Source organism: Pholcus phalangioides, unplaced genomic scaffold (assembly GCF_987345545.1).
Source record: "Pholcus phalangioides strain wild (caught in Gottingen) unplaced genomic scaffold, Ppha-v1.0 ptg000015l_1, whole genome shotgun sequence".
Classification (NCBI taxonomy): domain Eukaryota; kingdom Metazoa; phylum Arthropoda; class Arachnida; order Araneae; family Pholcidae; genus Pholcus; species Pholcus phalangioides.
This window is the reverse complement of record NW_028301608.1, coordinates 104,846,851-104,864,139: the sequence shown is the minus strand read 5'-3', so window position 1 is coordinate 104,864,139 and position 17,289 is coordinate 104,846,851. Positions and strand designations below refer to the sequence as shown.

Below are 17,289 nucleotides of genomic sequence, written 5' to 3'. Positions count from 1 at the left end.
ATGCGAGTAACAATGTTTTGGTGAAGCCCGTGCTGCTACCTATCAAATAAAAATAACACTATTTATTGTTCATTCGAGCGATGTGTGATCAAAGCCGTCCGAAGTATGAAGAAAAAAAAAAAAATTAAAATTCGGTCCGAGCCGTCCGTAATGGCCGTGGATTTGTTTATACCGCACCGTTTTTTATACGATCGTCCTCGTAACTCCACTCTTTTACTTGGTTCGACGAATATAGATGGTGATCATGTCGTGGTATGTTGTGTCGCTTCATCCGAGCATGAATCCTCAACATTCATTCCCGATTTCGAATCAGTTGGTGTCATTCGCTCCGGAAGAAGCAACTACAACATTAATCCCGGACAAAACGATGACGAGACTCGGAATAGATTCGAATCTTCGCCCACGTGGTTTGAAATATCTCTTCGAAATGGTTCAAACCTTATCAATATCTCGAAATTGTTCGTCGACGGCAAGCAAATCTCAACCAATAGAGGTCGCGTCATTGTTTTCTCCGCCGAAGAGTTCGTCGATTCCAGCTTGTTGATAACCCGTCAAAATGGTGGAGATAACAGTATGCGGCCGAAATTTGAAGGGACCTTCGTTGATACTATTGTTTCCAGTTTGAAAAAAGTGACAGCCTTGCCCGAGGACTCGAAAAAGGGATTCGTACTTTGCCAGCCAGTTAAACGGAGCATCGAATGTCGACCAGTGACAGCTTTGAAGAGCTTCTTCCATCTCCTGCTTCTTTATACGAGTGTGATGATTAAAGCTTGTGAAAGTGCTGCACCTCGGTAAACATAGCACTTGCTTCTAGATTAGTAAGTCATGGCCAAATGAAAATCCACCCAAGATTTCTAGGTACCACAAAATTAGAGCTTTAGCTGAAAACAATGAGGTACAACTGTATTACGAGGTGATCAGATGTACCAACCAAAAATATTGTAATGTTGAAGGATGAAATTTGTGCCCCCGATCTAGTGCCCAGAGACTATCTGCTGCCCCCACCCTCCTAGTTGTAGCTCTTTGATGACCGATTGGCATTTTTTTTTGACCAAAGATAACTATAACATTACAGTTGCCACCATTTATAAGAATGAAATTGGCAGGCGGGTCATGTGTTGAAGACCCCAGATGCCTTCTCTTAATATTTCCAATGTAAACTTTCTCTATGCAAGCACTCTTTCATTAAATATTGTAGGGCGCGCCAGCCCAAGTCAATAAAATACTCGCCTAAAGTACCAAAGGATGTTTAGAGGTGTCGCAAGTTCAATCCCGGTTCGTCCTAGTCAGAAAACTTTCCTGACACTGGTACAACAGAAACGGCGACATGACCACAGAAAAAATTACTACCGCAGGGAGTTAAATCCCCCCCCATCGAGGGGTTAGCGCACCAACCTCTCGACGTGTATGATAAAAAACAAGCCTGCCATTCAAAATCAGCAATGAATTGTAGTTTAATTAGCCCTTGTATGCAGAAAATGACCATGGTGTGACAAAAATGATCAAAATGATTAAATACTGCATGACTGCTCTTTATGTTCCTGTTTGGATGGGTTGAGACCTATACTATACCAGCCATGCATCAGCACAAACATGTCAGACTCAGCCCAAGTGGCGCTCATCAATGCTTTGCATATGCACGTCTTACAGTTGGTTAACCAATAGCGTATGCAAATGTGGGAGGGGTTGGGGGTTCTTATCTCTCCCCCCCCCCAAGCCTAGTTTATAGTGGTTTTTTTGCTGGAAAAAACATGAAAAACCACCCCAGAAGAAACTTTTGAACCCCCTCTCGAGAAAATTCTGCATATGCCTATGCTCTTGACAGATCATTATCATGCAGCATGCTCCAAATGAATTTTTATTGAATGCTCCGAAAAGCAATCTGTAGTAGTCTGAACTCTCTAAGCTTGTTTTATTCCTATGTTACATTGAACTTTATAAATTTTTTATGTGCAAAGTTATCTTTGTACAGTCGAATCCCGTTTTAATGAATACGGTTATAGTGAAAATGATGTTTTAACGAACACTTTTCTTATTCCCCGGATAAGTTTACATAGAAACAATGGAAAAACCTGGAATTCCTTTATAATGAAATTTCGTTATATTAAACTGATTTCTCCGGTTTCCTGGAGTTTGTCATAACAGGATTTATGCACTATAAAAAATGGTTTTATTAGGTGTTAGGTTCTCACATATCCGACCAGGGTTTTGCTGAATCATTAGAAGGCAGTTAATGATGGCAATATAAGTTTCTGCTTACAGAAATATAGTGACATGGTTTACTCGTCTATGCTCGAAGGAAACCTGCCTAAATATGCCTATATATTACTGAACTGGCCAGATTAATTAGCTCACCTCCAGGTTATCAAGATTCTACTGCATGACTCAAAATCTATTATTGAAAAAATTAATTATAGCTGTGTTGTAGACAAGGCCGCAAGTTTTAACATGAATATGTTCTTTATATCTTGAATCACATAGTAGGTTCTGTCATAATGAAATTAGTATTATTGGATTTGTCTTTGGAATGGCTAGCAAGCGATACCAGTGTTGTCTATTTGTGTTGCGAACTTCATGAGGTATATAGAATAATAATTTAATCACAAATTCTGGGCAGACTGGAAGACGTATTAAAATTCGTAAAGTGTCATCAGATTCATCTTTGAAATATCTGACAGACAGATACCATTGGCTTCTATTTGTGTTGTGAACTTTTAGAGATATGGCGTGATACAATATCATCATGAATGTGGGCTGTGAGCAGGGTGCCCAGACCCAAGAGGTATTAAAACCAGAGGGGGCATCATTCGATTTGTCTCCAAAATGCCTATCAGACGACACCATTGGCTTCTATTTGCATTGGGAACCTCTCTAAATATAGTGTAAAACACATACAATTTTGTTATGAAATCGGCCTGTGAACCTGGTGCCACAGACCAGAAGAGGTATTAAAATCAGAGTGGTATCATTAGATTTGCCTTAATGAGATCTACCCACAGACATAAAAAACAATGCATACAGGGTGTTATCTTGAAATTGCGATAAACTCAGGCTGATATTAAGCATCAAGAGGAACAAAAATTGCCGTAGAACATAGTATCGCAAACCACATTTAGTCAGTGAAATCACAAGAATACTTTTGACGGGTAGGACAAAAAAGCCAATAATTAGTATAAAAAACCTTTATTTCACAGCATGATTAAAACACAGCCTGTGGTCACAAAATAAAGTACAATAATAAGTACAAAAAAGTAAAATAAATAAGCACAAAAACCATTTACTTAACAGCATGAGTACAATAAGCCTGTGCTGCACAGTTCAATGTCAGACAGTAGAAGAGAAATTATTACCCGAGTGGTTGACATTACCGGCTGTGTTGTAGTCCTGATGTCAAAATAAATGGTTTTTTCTATTTATTATTGTCCTTTTTTGTCCCACTCGGTGCGTCACACCCTTCATAAGTATTTTTGGGACTTTCACAGACTAAACACGGTTTGCGATACCATGTTCTGTGTCAATTTTTGTTTCTCTTGATGCCCTTCTGAGTTTGTCGCCACTTTGAGACAACACCCTGTACACTAAATACTTCTTGAATGTTCAAATCAGAGTTTCCCAAAAGAGGGCAATGTCGCTCCCCCTGGTGGGCAATGGAATTGTCCAGAGAGTGGTAGAATATACAGGTATAAAATAGGATTCTTCAATGGGTATGCTTGAGTTGGGGGGGGGGGGCAGTTAGAGAGAAAAAAAAATTTCTGAAGAAGAGGTGATGGAAGAAAACGTTTTGGTAACTATGGTTTAAATTACATCGTTATAGCTCCCAGTATTGTCTCCAGTATATTGTCTCCCAGTATATGATTTAAAAGACATATTCACGTAAAAAAACTGTTTGCTGTTTTCTTGTTTTTTAACATTTATAATTTATTATCGGAAATTTTGTTCCATGTTATAATTTTTATTATTTTTTTAACTCTTCCTCCATCTTTTTTTCATTTTTTTTTCAGGTTTCCAGAGTTCATTCGGAGACTGTTACTGCAGAGCTATCTTTGTCAGCAGTTATGTCAGCGAGAGATATTACTTAAATCTGTTGCTACAAATTTGTTGCATAAAAAGAAATTCACTTTGAAGTGAGCATTTATTTATTTTTTTCACTTATAGGACTATATCTGAGTGAAAAATATTTAGTAGTGGGCCTAAATCTATATTCGAAAAACTCCATATCTCTTAGAAATGGGGGGGGGGGGAACTTGAATGTATACAATTGCTGCATCTAACTGTATTAAATCAATGCATTTTCCCACCTGTTTTGAAGCATTTCCTTTGAAACCTCTCCATCTTGAAGGATAACCTGTAGATTATTTGTTAAAAATTAATAATAATTAATAATTTATAGTTGGGAGTTTTGTTAAGCAGTTAAAAATGAAATGAAATATAGTAAAAATCCTGTTCTGTATCGATGGTTGCGATAATAGCAATGCATAACAACATCCCTATAATGATAATTGCCTATACAGTGATGTCTCAGCTAACAAACTCGCTCGACTTTCAAATTTTTTGGCTAACAAACATTCCAATTGATACAGATGCACACACTAAACTAGTACAGCCATGTTGCAAGCTCAATTTTAAATCTAATCATAGTCAGAATTACAGAATTATTCTCATTTGATTTGTACTAATTCGTTAGAAATTTTGCAGAGGAATATACATGAGATGCCTGTGTGGTTTAGTAGTTACTCATCAAATGTTATGAGCATGTTTGCCATAATCAAACTCAACACCGTGCTGGCATTTGCTACTGTACGCGATAATGAAGGTTGTGTTGTATGTGGTGCTTACATCTTTAGCTGCACTTCATCCACATTCCTCTCCGAAACTACTAACGAATTGGTACATGCTGGAATGTACATGTAGTGGACCTAACGTGAAGTTTGTTTCTGTATAATACTTGTTATGCAGTGTTGCTATCTGTCATCAGTTTTTCTAACTGTGAGTGAAGTAATGATTGAATAATATACCGTTGTAGGCCTGTTGTTCTCTGTGGCAAGACTTTTCAATGGGGAAATTGGCCCTGCATTTGCACCTCGCAATTGGGAACCATAGAAAACCAACTTCAGCCGATCACCACTGTGGTGACACTGGTGTCCGAACCGGGTCCTCGTGATGCAAATCCTTCACTATGACCACTTGATCACCCCAGCAAAAACTTTCCTGTCTACTGTTGAACCTTGCCAACCAGTGGAACACAATTACCTTGGCGGTGCTTCGTATCTGCACACCGACACCATATGACAATGGATATCACCTCTTAAACCCCCTCCTTCTACAAAAACACCATAATGTCCATCACTGGCCAGGATAATCACCTTCTATCTTTGCTGTCTATGCTTGTAATGACAGTGACGGGAGGAATGACCGCTCTTCTTAATTGGTCACCAGCTGGTAGCCCCACTTTTACATTCTGTATAGCTCACAATAGTGTCAATAACTCACCCCTGGTGTCTATTGTTTGGTCTCATTATCGTGTTGAGTTTGTTCACAATATGAGAGGGCTTGTGCCAATCATTTCTGTACTGCCCAAGTATTTATTATGAGTTATAAATAAATAAATTAATGTGTGCAATGGTCTAATGTAACACAGGGGTGTATTCAAAATCAGCTTTTGGAGGGGCACACCAGTTTTTTTTTGGGGGGGGGGGGGTGCAAGCAATCTCTTTAAGAGAAAAATTTTGAGAGAAACGTCCTAAGACAATTCAATTCAAACTAATCAGTTGAGACAGCGTATAAAGGTACTTTCTTTTGATATTTGATTTCTTTTATAAAAATAATTAAAATATTTTTAATTTTTGATAGTCTTAGGCCTAAGGGGGAGCAATGCCCCTCATACTCTTTCCTGTGTATGCCTCTGATGTAACATTTCCAAAAAGATTTATATAAGAGTCCCCTTTCCATAATAAATTCAAAGAATTTAACAGATTGATTTTTTTATCCATGCACAAGTTCATTTCCTGTTCTGTTGTCTTCTTCACAACACACATGATGATCACACTACTGACTCAGTTGATTGCCACTCCTTCTGGCCCACTACAAGGAAATCGTGGAATCAGATCGTTTGTAACTAAAACGTTTTTGGAACTGTGAAAATAGGTTCTGGCTTAAATTCTCAATTATTAGTTTGGTTTAATATTGACTAAATAATTCAGTTGGCTTACTATTACCAACTCTATTGTTAAACTTAATTGCTCCTCATCGAATCATAAACATTCTCAAAATATAATTTCTTTAAATAACTTCAGGTATCTTCATCTCTTTAAATTTTTTGTTGCTTAATAAATCCTCTATCGAAGCACTGAAAAATTTTCAAAAGGTTCTGTGTGGTTACACAGATTAGTTACGCTAAAATGATGGATTTCAAAAACAAAATTTTATTCATATTTTTCTTTTTATTGTAAATAACATGCAGTTTTTTTTATTACAGGGTTTCGGTTTATTACATGTTTTTGAATCATATGTAATATTTATATTGAATATTATTATCCCATTCATTTAGCTCAATGAACATCATTTTTGCTGGTTTACTGGATGTTTCCTGTGGTGCAATTGCAGTGTATTTTCTCTCAAATAGTCTTACTTCTAATGACTTCTTTATGGAAGTCATGAACTTCACAGCAGTAAGTAATATTTACACATTTACAACATACAGTGATATGTCAACCCATCAATCTGTGAGCTTGTAAAGAATCCGAATGAATGCTAAAAAAAAAGTAAAAAACTGGAACAAAGTATTTAATTTGTGTGCATGCAGAGTTCATTTGACAAATGGAAGCTTAGTTACTTTGAATGAATCAAAGCCAATACTGTTATTGGATTGAATTGTGTGTGTGCTGCATTTGTCTTGTAAGCGATAGTTGAAGCTATTTTCATTTTGCAGAAAAATCACTATGCGTACCATTTTTTGGAAATGAAATATTTTGAAATGATCTTAATTATTTCGTGTGGGAAAGTTTAGTTCAAGGAACTACCAGGAGAAAAATAAGCTTGTAGGCTAAGTTACCACTGAATGAATGAATGCCAAAACTCTGCCACCAAACTTATCCCGTTGCCGATATCTCTTCCAGCCCAACTTCATGGCATAGTCTGGAACACACTGAGTTACCTCTGTAGAATTTATTGTACTGTTGTACTGTGAACGCTTTTACATTATAATATGTTTGTAATAAACACAGCAGAGATGTTACATAATTAGCAACAGGAAATTGTTTATAGAGTTCAAATGCATACTGGAAAAGCTTTTGAAGAAACTTCAAAGATTACTACACTACAAATGAGCATATGATCATGGGGAAAATTCGGTGATTGAATGAAAAAAAGTGAAATTTCAATCTAGTAATTTTTTCATTTTTCTTTTAGGGCTTAGTAAACTTTTTACAGAGCCTTATTCATTGGCTGATGGGTGATCCTGCTGGTCTGAAGCTGAATATACCATTAAACACTATTATAGGGCAGTTCTTCTTGTATCATATACATTTGTGGAAAAGTAAGTTCGATTGATATAAACATTTGTGTCTATCATGTGCATATACTCTGTTGTGACTAATTGACCAAACCAATAATTTAAATACATAGTGTGACTATGTGTAAAGAACAGCATAAATTTATTAGCTGTATCTCAATATAACTGTATGCGTGTGTGCATGCGCTTGCATTCTCTATTCAATATTTTTCTAAGTCTACAAATATTTTTATATTGATATTTTACTGCATTTTTATTAATAAGCTTTTCAAATGGCTATATACAGTACAAATATTATGATTGCTCATCTTTATTCTCAATGTTTGAAATCCATTATTTGATGCTGGATTTTTGTTTTTGTAGCTTACATCGCTGTCATACGTCCAATATTTTCATTTTGTCTTGCCTCACTTCCATATATTGGTGTTTTTGGCATGACGTTTCTTTTGAGCGGTGTGAATGATCTCATTTCACTTGTGACTATCCATATCTACTGTTTCTACGGCTACATGGCTAGGTATGCTTTTTCTTGTAATTTTTTTTTTCAAAATTAAAATATATTAACATGCTAAGGACTGTAAGTTGGATTTTATGATGAACAAACATTTTTTGCGAAATTACACCACCATTTCTTGGTGCGTTCCTGGGTACATTTTGGAATTTCATGGGCTTTTTTTTCCGGCACTCCATTGCAACTGCATTAAGACAAAAAAACTGAGGGGGGTGGGGCAGTGGCAAAAACGGCAATCATGTGACAAAATCTGTAATAAAATCATAAAATTTTTAGATTTTTACAATTTGGCGGGGGGAAGTTACATTGGCCTTTTCTGATAAAATTGACTCCTAGTTACAGAGCTGAAGTACATAATGGTAACTTGTATTCATTATGATAGCGTCAAAAAAATTTTAAGCAATTTTTTCTTTACGAATGTTTTGTCCAATAGGGATAAATTTAATGGTTTTGAATTTTTCTAGGATCTATCACTACCATTTAAAATGTCTTTTGGCTCTTTGGCGACTCTTTCGTGGCAAAAAATGGAACCCAGAGACACAGAGGGTGGAGTCATATACATTCGACATTCATCGATTGTACATCGGAACATTACTTTTCACAATGCTTGTTTTTCTACTACCGACAGTGGTAGTGTATTATTCAGTATTTGCAGCAGTGAGTCAATATTTTTTTCTTTCCTTCTAGTTCACTGTTATTTAATATGTTCTTATTGATTTTTGAAATGCTCAAATTAATTTCATCTTCTGCTAGTTTGGATTTGTTTGGTCACTTCGATTGTAATTAATATTACCATAATTTTGTGTATTGCCATAAGTAATAATACCTTAATTTCTAGTAAATTAGTCGCTGGAATGTATTAGACGATTAAGGGCTAAATTCACTGACATGGTTTAAACTGTAGTCACAATTTTTGGATAAGAGATCAACTTAGATTGGTTAAAAACCTGAATTTATAACCAATCCGTGTCGATCTCTTATCAAAAAATTGTGACTATAGTTTAAACCATGTCGGTGAATACTGCCCTAATAAAGGTTCTCATCAAAATACTGTGGCGTTTTGCATTGTGCAGTTTCTTATGATTCCTACACAATTTTTATTATTTTAATTTAATTGAGAATGAAAAAGGAAAAACATAAGAATTTGACTAAAGCTGAATTTTGCACATTCAGTTTTTTTGTTTCCTTCGAGAATTTAATATTATTGCTGATTAAATATCAGACATTATTCTGGAGTGAAGAATATTTTTTCAAGTGTATAAAAAATAAATATCTATAAAAATTCATTGGAGTGTCTCTCAAAGTTAGGATACACCAGAAAAAAAAGGCATTGAATCAACTGTGACTTTTGATTGCCTGTAAGAGCTTAAAATCAACTTTAGAAGTTGTCAGCATCAAAGTTGATGGGTACTTTTTTTTTGAATTATTAATTGAGTGACTGTTAACATATTTTTCTTTTTCTGCATGATATCATGACTTTGTTTTTATATGCATTTCAATACTAAAAGGTGTGATCATTAAGTAGTGTCAATCAACCCTCTTTTTGAAAATGTGAACAGCCTGACTTGCTGCCGCATGAGCATCACATTCTTCTTTATGTTGTTACCTAGGGGTCATTCAAGTAGTACATCAGCATCGATGGGGAGAGGCGGTTTCTGATTTGCTGACTTTTGATGACAAGGGGTGGGGGGAGGGTTTGGATGATGCTTACGTCATCAACCACCCTTTATGAAAATATGAAATATTCTGAATGGCATCTTACTCAGTGCGCCAAAAACAAGAAAAACCTTTTGATAGTTTGTAAACACTTGAAGTAACATTCCCCCTTATTGATAACTGCCCTAGAGAGTAGAGAGCCACTTTAGTGATCTCTAAATGTTTCGCGGATTCAAGTGATCTGGAACTATGTCCGGGCCACTTAAGTGCTCTGGAACTGTGCCATGCATCACTCAAGTGATCCGTAATTATATGCCGCGGATCACTTAAATAATCTGAGAATGTGCCACGGGTAACTTGAGTGATGTAGAGCCACACTGGGGGAAGCTGAAGTGCTCTAAAATTATGCTACATGTCGCTCAATGATCTCCAAATGTGTCATGGATCGCTTAAGTGTTCTGGAACTGTTTCCTGGGCCATTTAAGTGATCTGAAAATGTGCCATGGGCCACATAAATGCTCTGGAATTATACCACTGGTCACTTAAGCAATCTGTAAATGTGACACTTAGTTCATTTTTACAAAATTAGGTTGGAGGAGGGCAGGCCACATCAGATAACCCCCATTGCCATATTTGGTCCGCAGGCAAGGGCCTTTATGTGATTTACCATATATGGCATAGAGGGTGGGTTGCAATGAATTTATTAAAGATAAATTTTGAGTTCATAGCCTTCAAATAGCATTGAAATTAACCAGGGTTGGTAAAAAAACCGGTTTTTTGTTTTAAATAGTATTAACATTAAAAACAATGAAATTTCTGAAAAATCACTCAAACTTCCAATAATTAACTAAATTAAAATGTTTATTAATGTAATTAACACTATTCCCATGCTAATTAATCAATAAATATTTATTACATTTTAACAAAAACCAACTTTTGCAATTTAATTATTTTTTGCTTAACTCAATGGATTACTGTGTGTTTGAAAATTCTTTTAATGTTATTATTAATCATATAGTATATAAAGGTTTTTCTCCAGTTACTTTCAGTATGCTTAATTAGGAAGCTATTTTGCAAAAAGTAATAAAAATTAGGTGAATATAATGTATTTAATGAAGCATAAATAATGCAGATTAATTAGCAATGATTTACGATATACAGGGTGATTATAACTAAGGTTCTGATTTCAAAACACTGTAAAAAAAGAACGATTGTCAAAATTACTTGAAAATTGACATGACTATTCCTGAAAAAATGCAATTTTATTTGGTAAAGGGGAAAAAAAATCCTTAAAAATGTAAAATTAATGACATCATCTGACATGTGGGAAATTTGCTCGCAGAATGGAAACGATAGCCAGTCATGGCAAAATCATAACTTAATTATAGCATTTTATGATTTCATAATTCATGGAAACATCACAAAAAACAAAATAATTGAACAAATAACTACAACTTACTTAAGAAATGTTAAATATGTTGTCCACCGCGTGTTCTGGCTATGAGGTTGAAAGCACAAAAATTCTTGTTCAACAACAGAATCGGAGTATGCCATGGTCATAATGTGGATGTGCTTGCAATTCAGCTTTATTAAACCAAACGCGCCCCCCCCCCCCGTTAATATTCCTGAGGAACTTCTAACATATAGGGAATGTGCTGGAGATTGCTATTCACCAAAGTTTGCAATCTGACCACTGTTTATAACATTTTGAGGTACTCCCACAGCCAGAAGTTTGCAAGGGTTAAGGTGCATCCTTTCAAAATGGGTCTTCAGCAGCTGCTTTGCTCGTACTGCAATGTGCATCTTGATAGAAGTTCTATCCACACACTGATGCTGTGGAAGTGCCGAAATGATGTGGTTGCACAAAATAGATTGTACTGCTGGCCAAGTACAGCATCATCTACTTGCACATTTTGCACTTTTTTCTTTTGCGAAAGAAATTTCCATTGCTTCAGGAGTATCCATGCAAATTTTCAAGTCATTCTGATCAGTACTTATTGTATAGTTTTGGAATCAAAACTTAAATTATAATCACCCTGTATATAGCTGATTATTTTTCATAAATCTGTTACTACTATACAGTTACTACATTTTGGCTAATAATGAACCAATATGATATTTTTCAAGGAAAAAAATTATATTTAGGCAACTTCTATTTGATTTTTAAAAAAAAAACCACTTGGTTAAAACCAAGGTTTAAACCAACGGGGTTTAAACCAAACCCGTGGTTAAACCCTGAAATTAACAGAAATTGATTATAATAATATATAAAGGTATTTTCTTCCGAAATTTCAATTAAAAAAATATTTTGTTGTATTAAAAAATAAATCTTTGATCGTCAGGAGGCACGAATCCCCCTTTGACCCCCCCCCCCCGCGTACGTCTGTGATTCCACATATATGCATTAATATTCAGAGGGGCAAAGCTGATGAAATTTTGCTGACAAGAGGGAGGGGGTCAAAAATGGCTAAAAATTTGCTGATGTAATACTTGAATGGCTCCCTAGCATCTGTGCTTGTTTTCAAAATTTCTATTGAGGTGTTTGTTCATTCAATAGCTGCAATGTAACAGTTATTGGTGCATTTTGTAATGTAGTAGGGAATTAATATGAAAGTCTGTTTTGAATTGGGTAAAACTGCAACAGCAACTAATGAAATGTGTGCAGAGATCAAGTTGTATCTTTGTATCTGTTGTTGTTGTGAGAACGTAATGCTTATGTGGCAGCATGTCGGGTTGCTCACATTTTTGAAAGGAGGGGCAAGGCTGTCTTAAAAGCATCATGGGCCCCCGGGCCAAGTGATTTTTCTGTAGCCCTACCAGACAAATTCTCAAAAATTTCAACCAGGTCTCTCTTTTGTGAGGTCCCTTTTCTCTTGAAGCCACCTGGTTGTACCCAGGTGGGCCCATAAGATGGCACTGAGAAGGGCTGCTTCACTCTACTTAACGGTTGCATCTTGTAGTATTCAAATGCAAACTGTAGTAAAAACAGTTATGATATCATGCAGCAAAAGAAAAATATGTTAATGGTCACTCAGTCAACAATTCAAAAAAAAGTTTTCACCAATTCTGATGCCATCAGCTTCTAAAGTTGATTTTTAGCTCCTGCAGATAATTAGAAAAGAACGTAATGGTGATGTGGCAAAATGCATCCAGCTATTCACATTTGCAAAAGGAGGGGAAATCATCATACTTACCGGTCACACCTTGTACTTTTATATACATGCTTGCTGATCTATAATGTATATTTATTCCATTGCAGCTCCGCATCACAGTCCTCATTGTACAAGGCATCATATCCAGATTCATAAATGTACTGACAGTTTTTCCATTGTATGTGATCATTCTAAGGTTGCTGAATCATCAAAAGACTGCAGGTTAGGTTTTAGTTATTTCAAATACAATTTTGTGATTAACACCTATACTTGAACATTTGAGTGTCTTCTACCGATTGTATTCCAAATTATCATAGCATTGCAGATCCTGCTTGAAATCTATCTTTTCAAAAAGGTCTTGTATCCAGGATCTAAGTTTTATTTCTAACATTGAAACATTTCTTGCTTTGCAAGTTTTCCTATAAATCTTATTGTTCTATGAATACTTTGTATGTAAAAAAACACAAGAATCTTTTGAATTTGCCTTTTTTCTTTTGAATATTTTCTTAACAGGCGATGTTTATTTCTCAATATTACAAAGAACAGAAGTTTTGGTTTTATCCTTAAAGGTAAGTATTTGATAGAAACGCTAAGCAGTAGGGTATCTTTCAATGACTTTAAGAAACTTATGACTTTAAAAAAAGCTACTATACAATTTTCATTTCCAATTATGATGTTGTCATAACTATTTGAAAATCTGGTTTGTTTTAGTTAATTTAAGCTGAATCTGCCATCTCAGATAAAAATATTAGAACTCTATTTTACTACACCTCAATCTATTATAGAATTAGATATATTGCCATAGCTGCCAACTTTTGAAAATGAAAATTCTGGAGATTTTCGCGCAAACCCGTATTTTATGCTAAAACCACTCCCTAATAAATACAATAGGGATTTTTCCAAATAAAATAGGGATTTTCCAAATATAAAAGTTAGAGCGTAGGGAATAAAATACCTACTCAAAAACTGAAGTCAAATTAAAATAGGGATTTTACACACATGGAAGTTAAACCCTTGGGAATAAAATTCCTACGCAAAAAACAAGTGAAATTGGAGGCCAAAACTTCAATGATGTAAAAATAAATAGTGTTCAATCAGAAACGCTGTGAACAAACATTCTGAGCGAATGACCCCAAAATCATCGGAAGATGAAGGAAAACACCGTCAATTTTTGAAGAGCACTGACTTTTTGTGACACTTGCTTGATGTTTTTTTTTTTTTTTCATTTCACGAGTGATGATGGCAGTCTTTCCATGACTGATGTTTATGTCCGTAACACAACTTGTACAAAAAGGAAAAGTCGGCCCTCTTCTGGAACGTTTGATGAAAGGAAATTCATCGGAATAAGTATCTTTAAAATTGATTAAATATGTTTTTGCTTATCAGTATTCGTGTTTTGTTATATCGCACGTTATAACAAAAGAAATTTTGACCACATGCGCGTGACTATAATCTTCAATTATTATCCAGGACTATTGGCTGCTAAGCCATTTCCCTGCACGATAAGACAAACAACTTTCTTGTTACCATCAGAGGGTTTGTAAAACTTCCTTAAAAAGGGAATTTCCCCATTTACGACGTGTGACGTCATTTCGAAAGGGAAAAAAAGATGCCCCACAAGAAATTCCTTAGGGATTGTTTTCATAAGCGGGGATTTTTTTAATGAAGTAGGGAATTTTAAGGGACAATTAGGGATTTTTGTGATTTTCGTAAAAATTCGGGAGATTTAAGAACTTTTCGGGATGTCGAGCGATGAAGCTAAAATTCGGGAGATTCCCGAAAAATTCGGGAGACTTGGCAGCTATGTATTGCCAGCCTTATATGGCTATACCAGTATGTATTACAGCCATTGTGCGGTCATGTGGGCATCATCCTGGACTCTGACCATGAGGATCCAGGTTCAAACTCTATTGGTACTGTTTTGGTAGTCGCCTGAAGTTGATTTTTTGTGGTTTGTGATTTTCCAACTTCAAGACGTGGATGCGAGCCAGTTCCCCATTTGAAAAAATGTCTGTATAGAGAGCAGGCAGAGCATGCAATACTTACATAGCATGAAACCCTCTTCACTTCACAATATTAAAGGTAGATGGTTATTATTATTGAACCCAAGGACCACCCACTAAAATGTCTGAAAAAATTTGATGGATCAATTATGCTCCTTATTACAGGACATAACTGTAATTTTTGGTTGTTCCGATTATTTATTTTATTCATTTGACCGGTTTTTTCCTAAATGCTTATTTGAATTTAATATTTACTGAAATTGTGAACAAAAATAATCATCATAACTTATATATTATATTATATTGTGAAAATTATATATTGCTATAAATATAAATATCCAGCTTACGTATTTGTCAGGTAAGAAAAGTTCAGCGTTTGTTCCGTGCACTACTTTTAAATTCACCACGATTTCCAGTAGTTCTTGATTCCTTTTTCCATTTCAACAATTTTAACAACAATTAGTGATTTTGCCAACTTATGGCATTGTTAGTGGTGACAATTGGCAATGCCCTGCTTTTACCATATTTAAGACAACAGTTTCCCCCATTTTTCTCAGTGAGATATGGTCACTTAGTTATTTGAATGTGTCTTTTGTAATTGTTCTTTTTTTCCTTTCGTGAACTACATTTTGGTTTACTGTGATTTGTAGTAGGCTCCATCATCCCTCAGCAATTTTAGCACCAATTAGAAAATTTGCCGTAAACTGAATTTTTTTATTCAATCATTGATATACCATATTTAGGATAGTAATTTCTTCGATGCGGTATGATGAACCTAAGTGTGATTATGAATGTGTAATTTTTATTTAAGCACTTATCAATATTACTAATATCAATATAACAACAATTGAATAATTTTTCATTTAGAATTAAATTATCTAGTCTGCCCAAGAACCTCCTAAGCCATTGTCATAGACCACAGCTTGAGAAGTGCTGCGTTAGGGCCACACACACACATAGAACACATATTTTAACATGTGCCAATTCATTAAAAATTCCACAGAGGAAATTTTATTTAGGTTGTGTGTGGTTAAGTAGTACATTTAATGATGCATTAAATGATATCGTAGGGTCCCTCATCAACCCAGGGAAGCGGTTGTCTGTGCCCTTGAATTAATACTGCCCTGTCATACGTGTTCTCATTCATTCAGTACAGACAACTGTATTTCTGAGGAATAAAGATAGGCACCTGGCTCTGTCAACTTTCAATCATTGCTAAATGCAGTGACCTCTTAAATCTTAATAAGTGGTATTCAAGTTTTCAAGTCCAATGGACCCTCAAGCTCATTAAAATTTTTTATTCATTATAAACCCTCCTTACATAGTCTCGGCCAATTTTTATCAGCTGGGCTCTTCTATATTTATTTAAATCCTTCATACTTTTTTTCAAAATTGTTTGCCATGAGCTTGATGAATTGAATACGCATGTGTGTACAGCAACAATATTACTAATATCAGACAACTTACCCGAATGTAATGCTCACTTTTTTATTGTACAAAATCAAATCTATTTATTGGCAATAATATTAAGGAAAAATAAGAATTTTTACTGTTCAGAAATAAGATGAGAGATATATATAAGTTAATACTATTTTTTTTATAATTAGCACCAATGAGAAATAATTTCACACACTATCTGTGGGAAAGGTATCAATATCTTCTTGCATTCTAGTGATCTGCATAAAATGTGGGACCGTAACTAGGCCGGGCAATCGGGGCATTGTGCCGAATAGGGGCCTCATAGATAATGTACACTTATTTTGCATAACTTTTTTGTAACGGGCCCCCAAAGAAAATGTCTGCCCCAAGCAGGCACACTACGACCTTGATAAAATGTATTAATAGACATTTTAACTCATACAAATTGCTGTTTTTCTTTTGTTTCGATATAAGTGTGCTACTACATATACATTGTAATATAAAGCATGTGACAGTGATCTTTGCTGTGTTTTAGGTTGTGCAGTTGCCGTTTTCTTCAGTTATAAAACACACTCTTCCCGAATTAAAGAAGTTTGGTGAAGTTTTGACATGGAAAGAATTCATATCTTGTTTACTTCATGGGAAAATAATTTATCCATTGTAAAAAAAAAAGAAATCTGTGATAGACAATAAATGTCATGCCATGTTTAATGATAGTTTAATGTCCATAACCATGGATAACATGATTAAATAATTAATTCATGTGTTTGTTTTCATTTCTAGCAATAATTTTTTCCCCAACATGATTTACTTAAAAAGATTAATGTAATTAACCAAGTCATAAATCATAGTCATCTTTTTCCATTCATAAAAGTAAGATTTTTCTCCGACTTATTTCATGGGGCGAAATTCCAATCATTATGTGTGTGATTAAATTGTTGAAATCAGAGAAACACAAAAAATAAATATTCATAACAAGGTTATTGAAATTTATCTTCTTTACCCCTTTTTTATATTCTGATTTGTGTAATGTTAAAC

At 35.0% G+C, this 17,289-nt stretch overlaps 1 protein-coding gene across 1 annotated transcript; it reads left to right on the top strand.

The window, feature by feature from the left end:
- Window positions 1-140: 140 nt before the first annotated feature.
- On the top strand, window positions 141-17,009 carry PIG-Q (phosphatidylinositol glycan anchor biosynthesis class Q). Its single transcript, XM_089245017.1, has 9 exons — window positions 141-791; window positions 4,002-4,124; window positions 6,548-6,668; window positions 7,408-7,534; window positions 7,874-8,027; window positions 8,486-8,678; window positions 12,937-13,051; window positions 13,343-13,398; window positions 16,787-17,009. The coding sequence occupies exons 1-9, from the start codon at window positions 151-153 to the stop codon at window positions 16,913-16,915; spliced, it is 1,659 nt and encodes a 552-aa protein (XP_089101143.1). The 5' UTR covers window positions 141-150; the 3' UTR covers window positions 16,916-17,009.
- Window positions 17,010-17,289: the final 280 nt, after the last annotated feature.

Excerpts from the sequence above, each read along its gene's own strand:
- PIG-Q (XM_089245017.1), top strand. The coding sequence starts at position 151 with ATGGCCGTGGATTTGTTTATACCGCACCGTTTTTTATACGATCGTCCT. Across the intron at positions 13,052-13,342 it reads GAATCATCAAAAGACTGCAG|GCGATGTTTATTTCTCAATA; the intron begins GTTAGGTTTTAG and ends TTTTCTTAACAG. Across the intron at positions 13,399-16,786 it reads TTTTGGTTTTATCCTTAAAG|GTTGTGCAGTTGCCGTTTTC; the intron begins GTAAGTATTTGA and ends GCTGTGTTTTAG.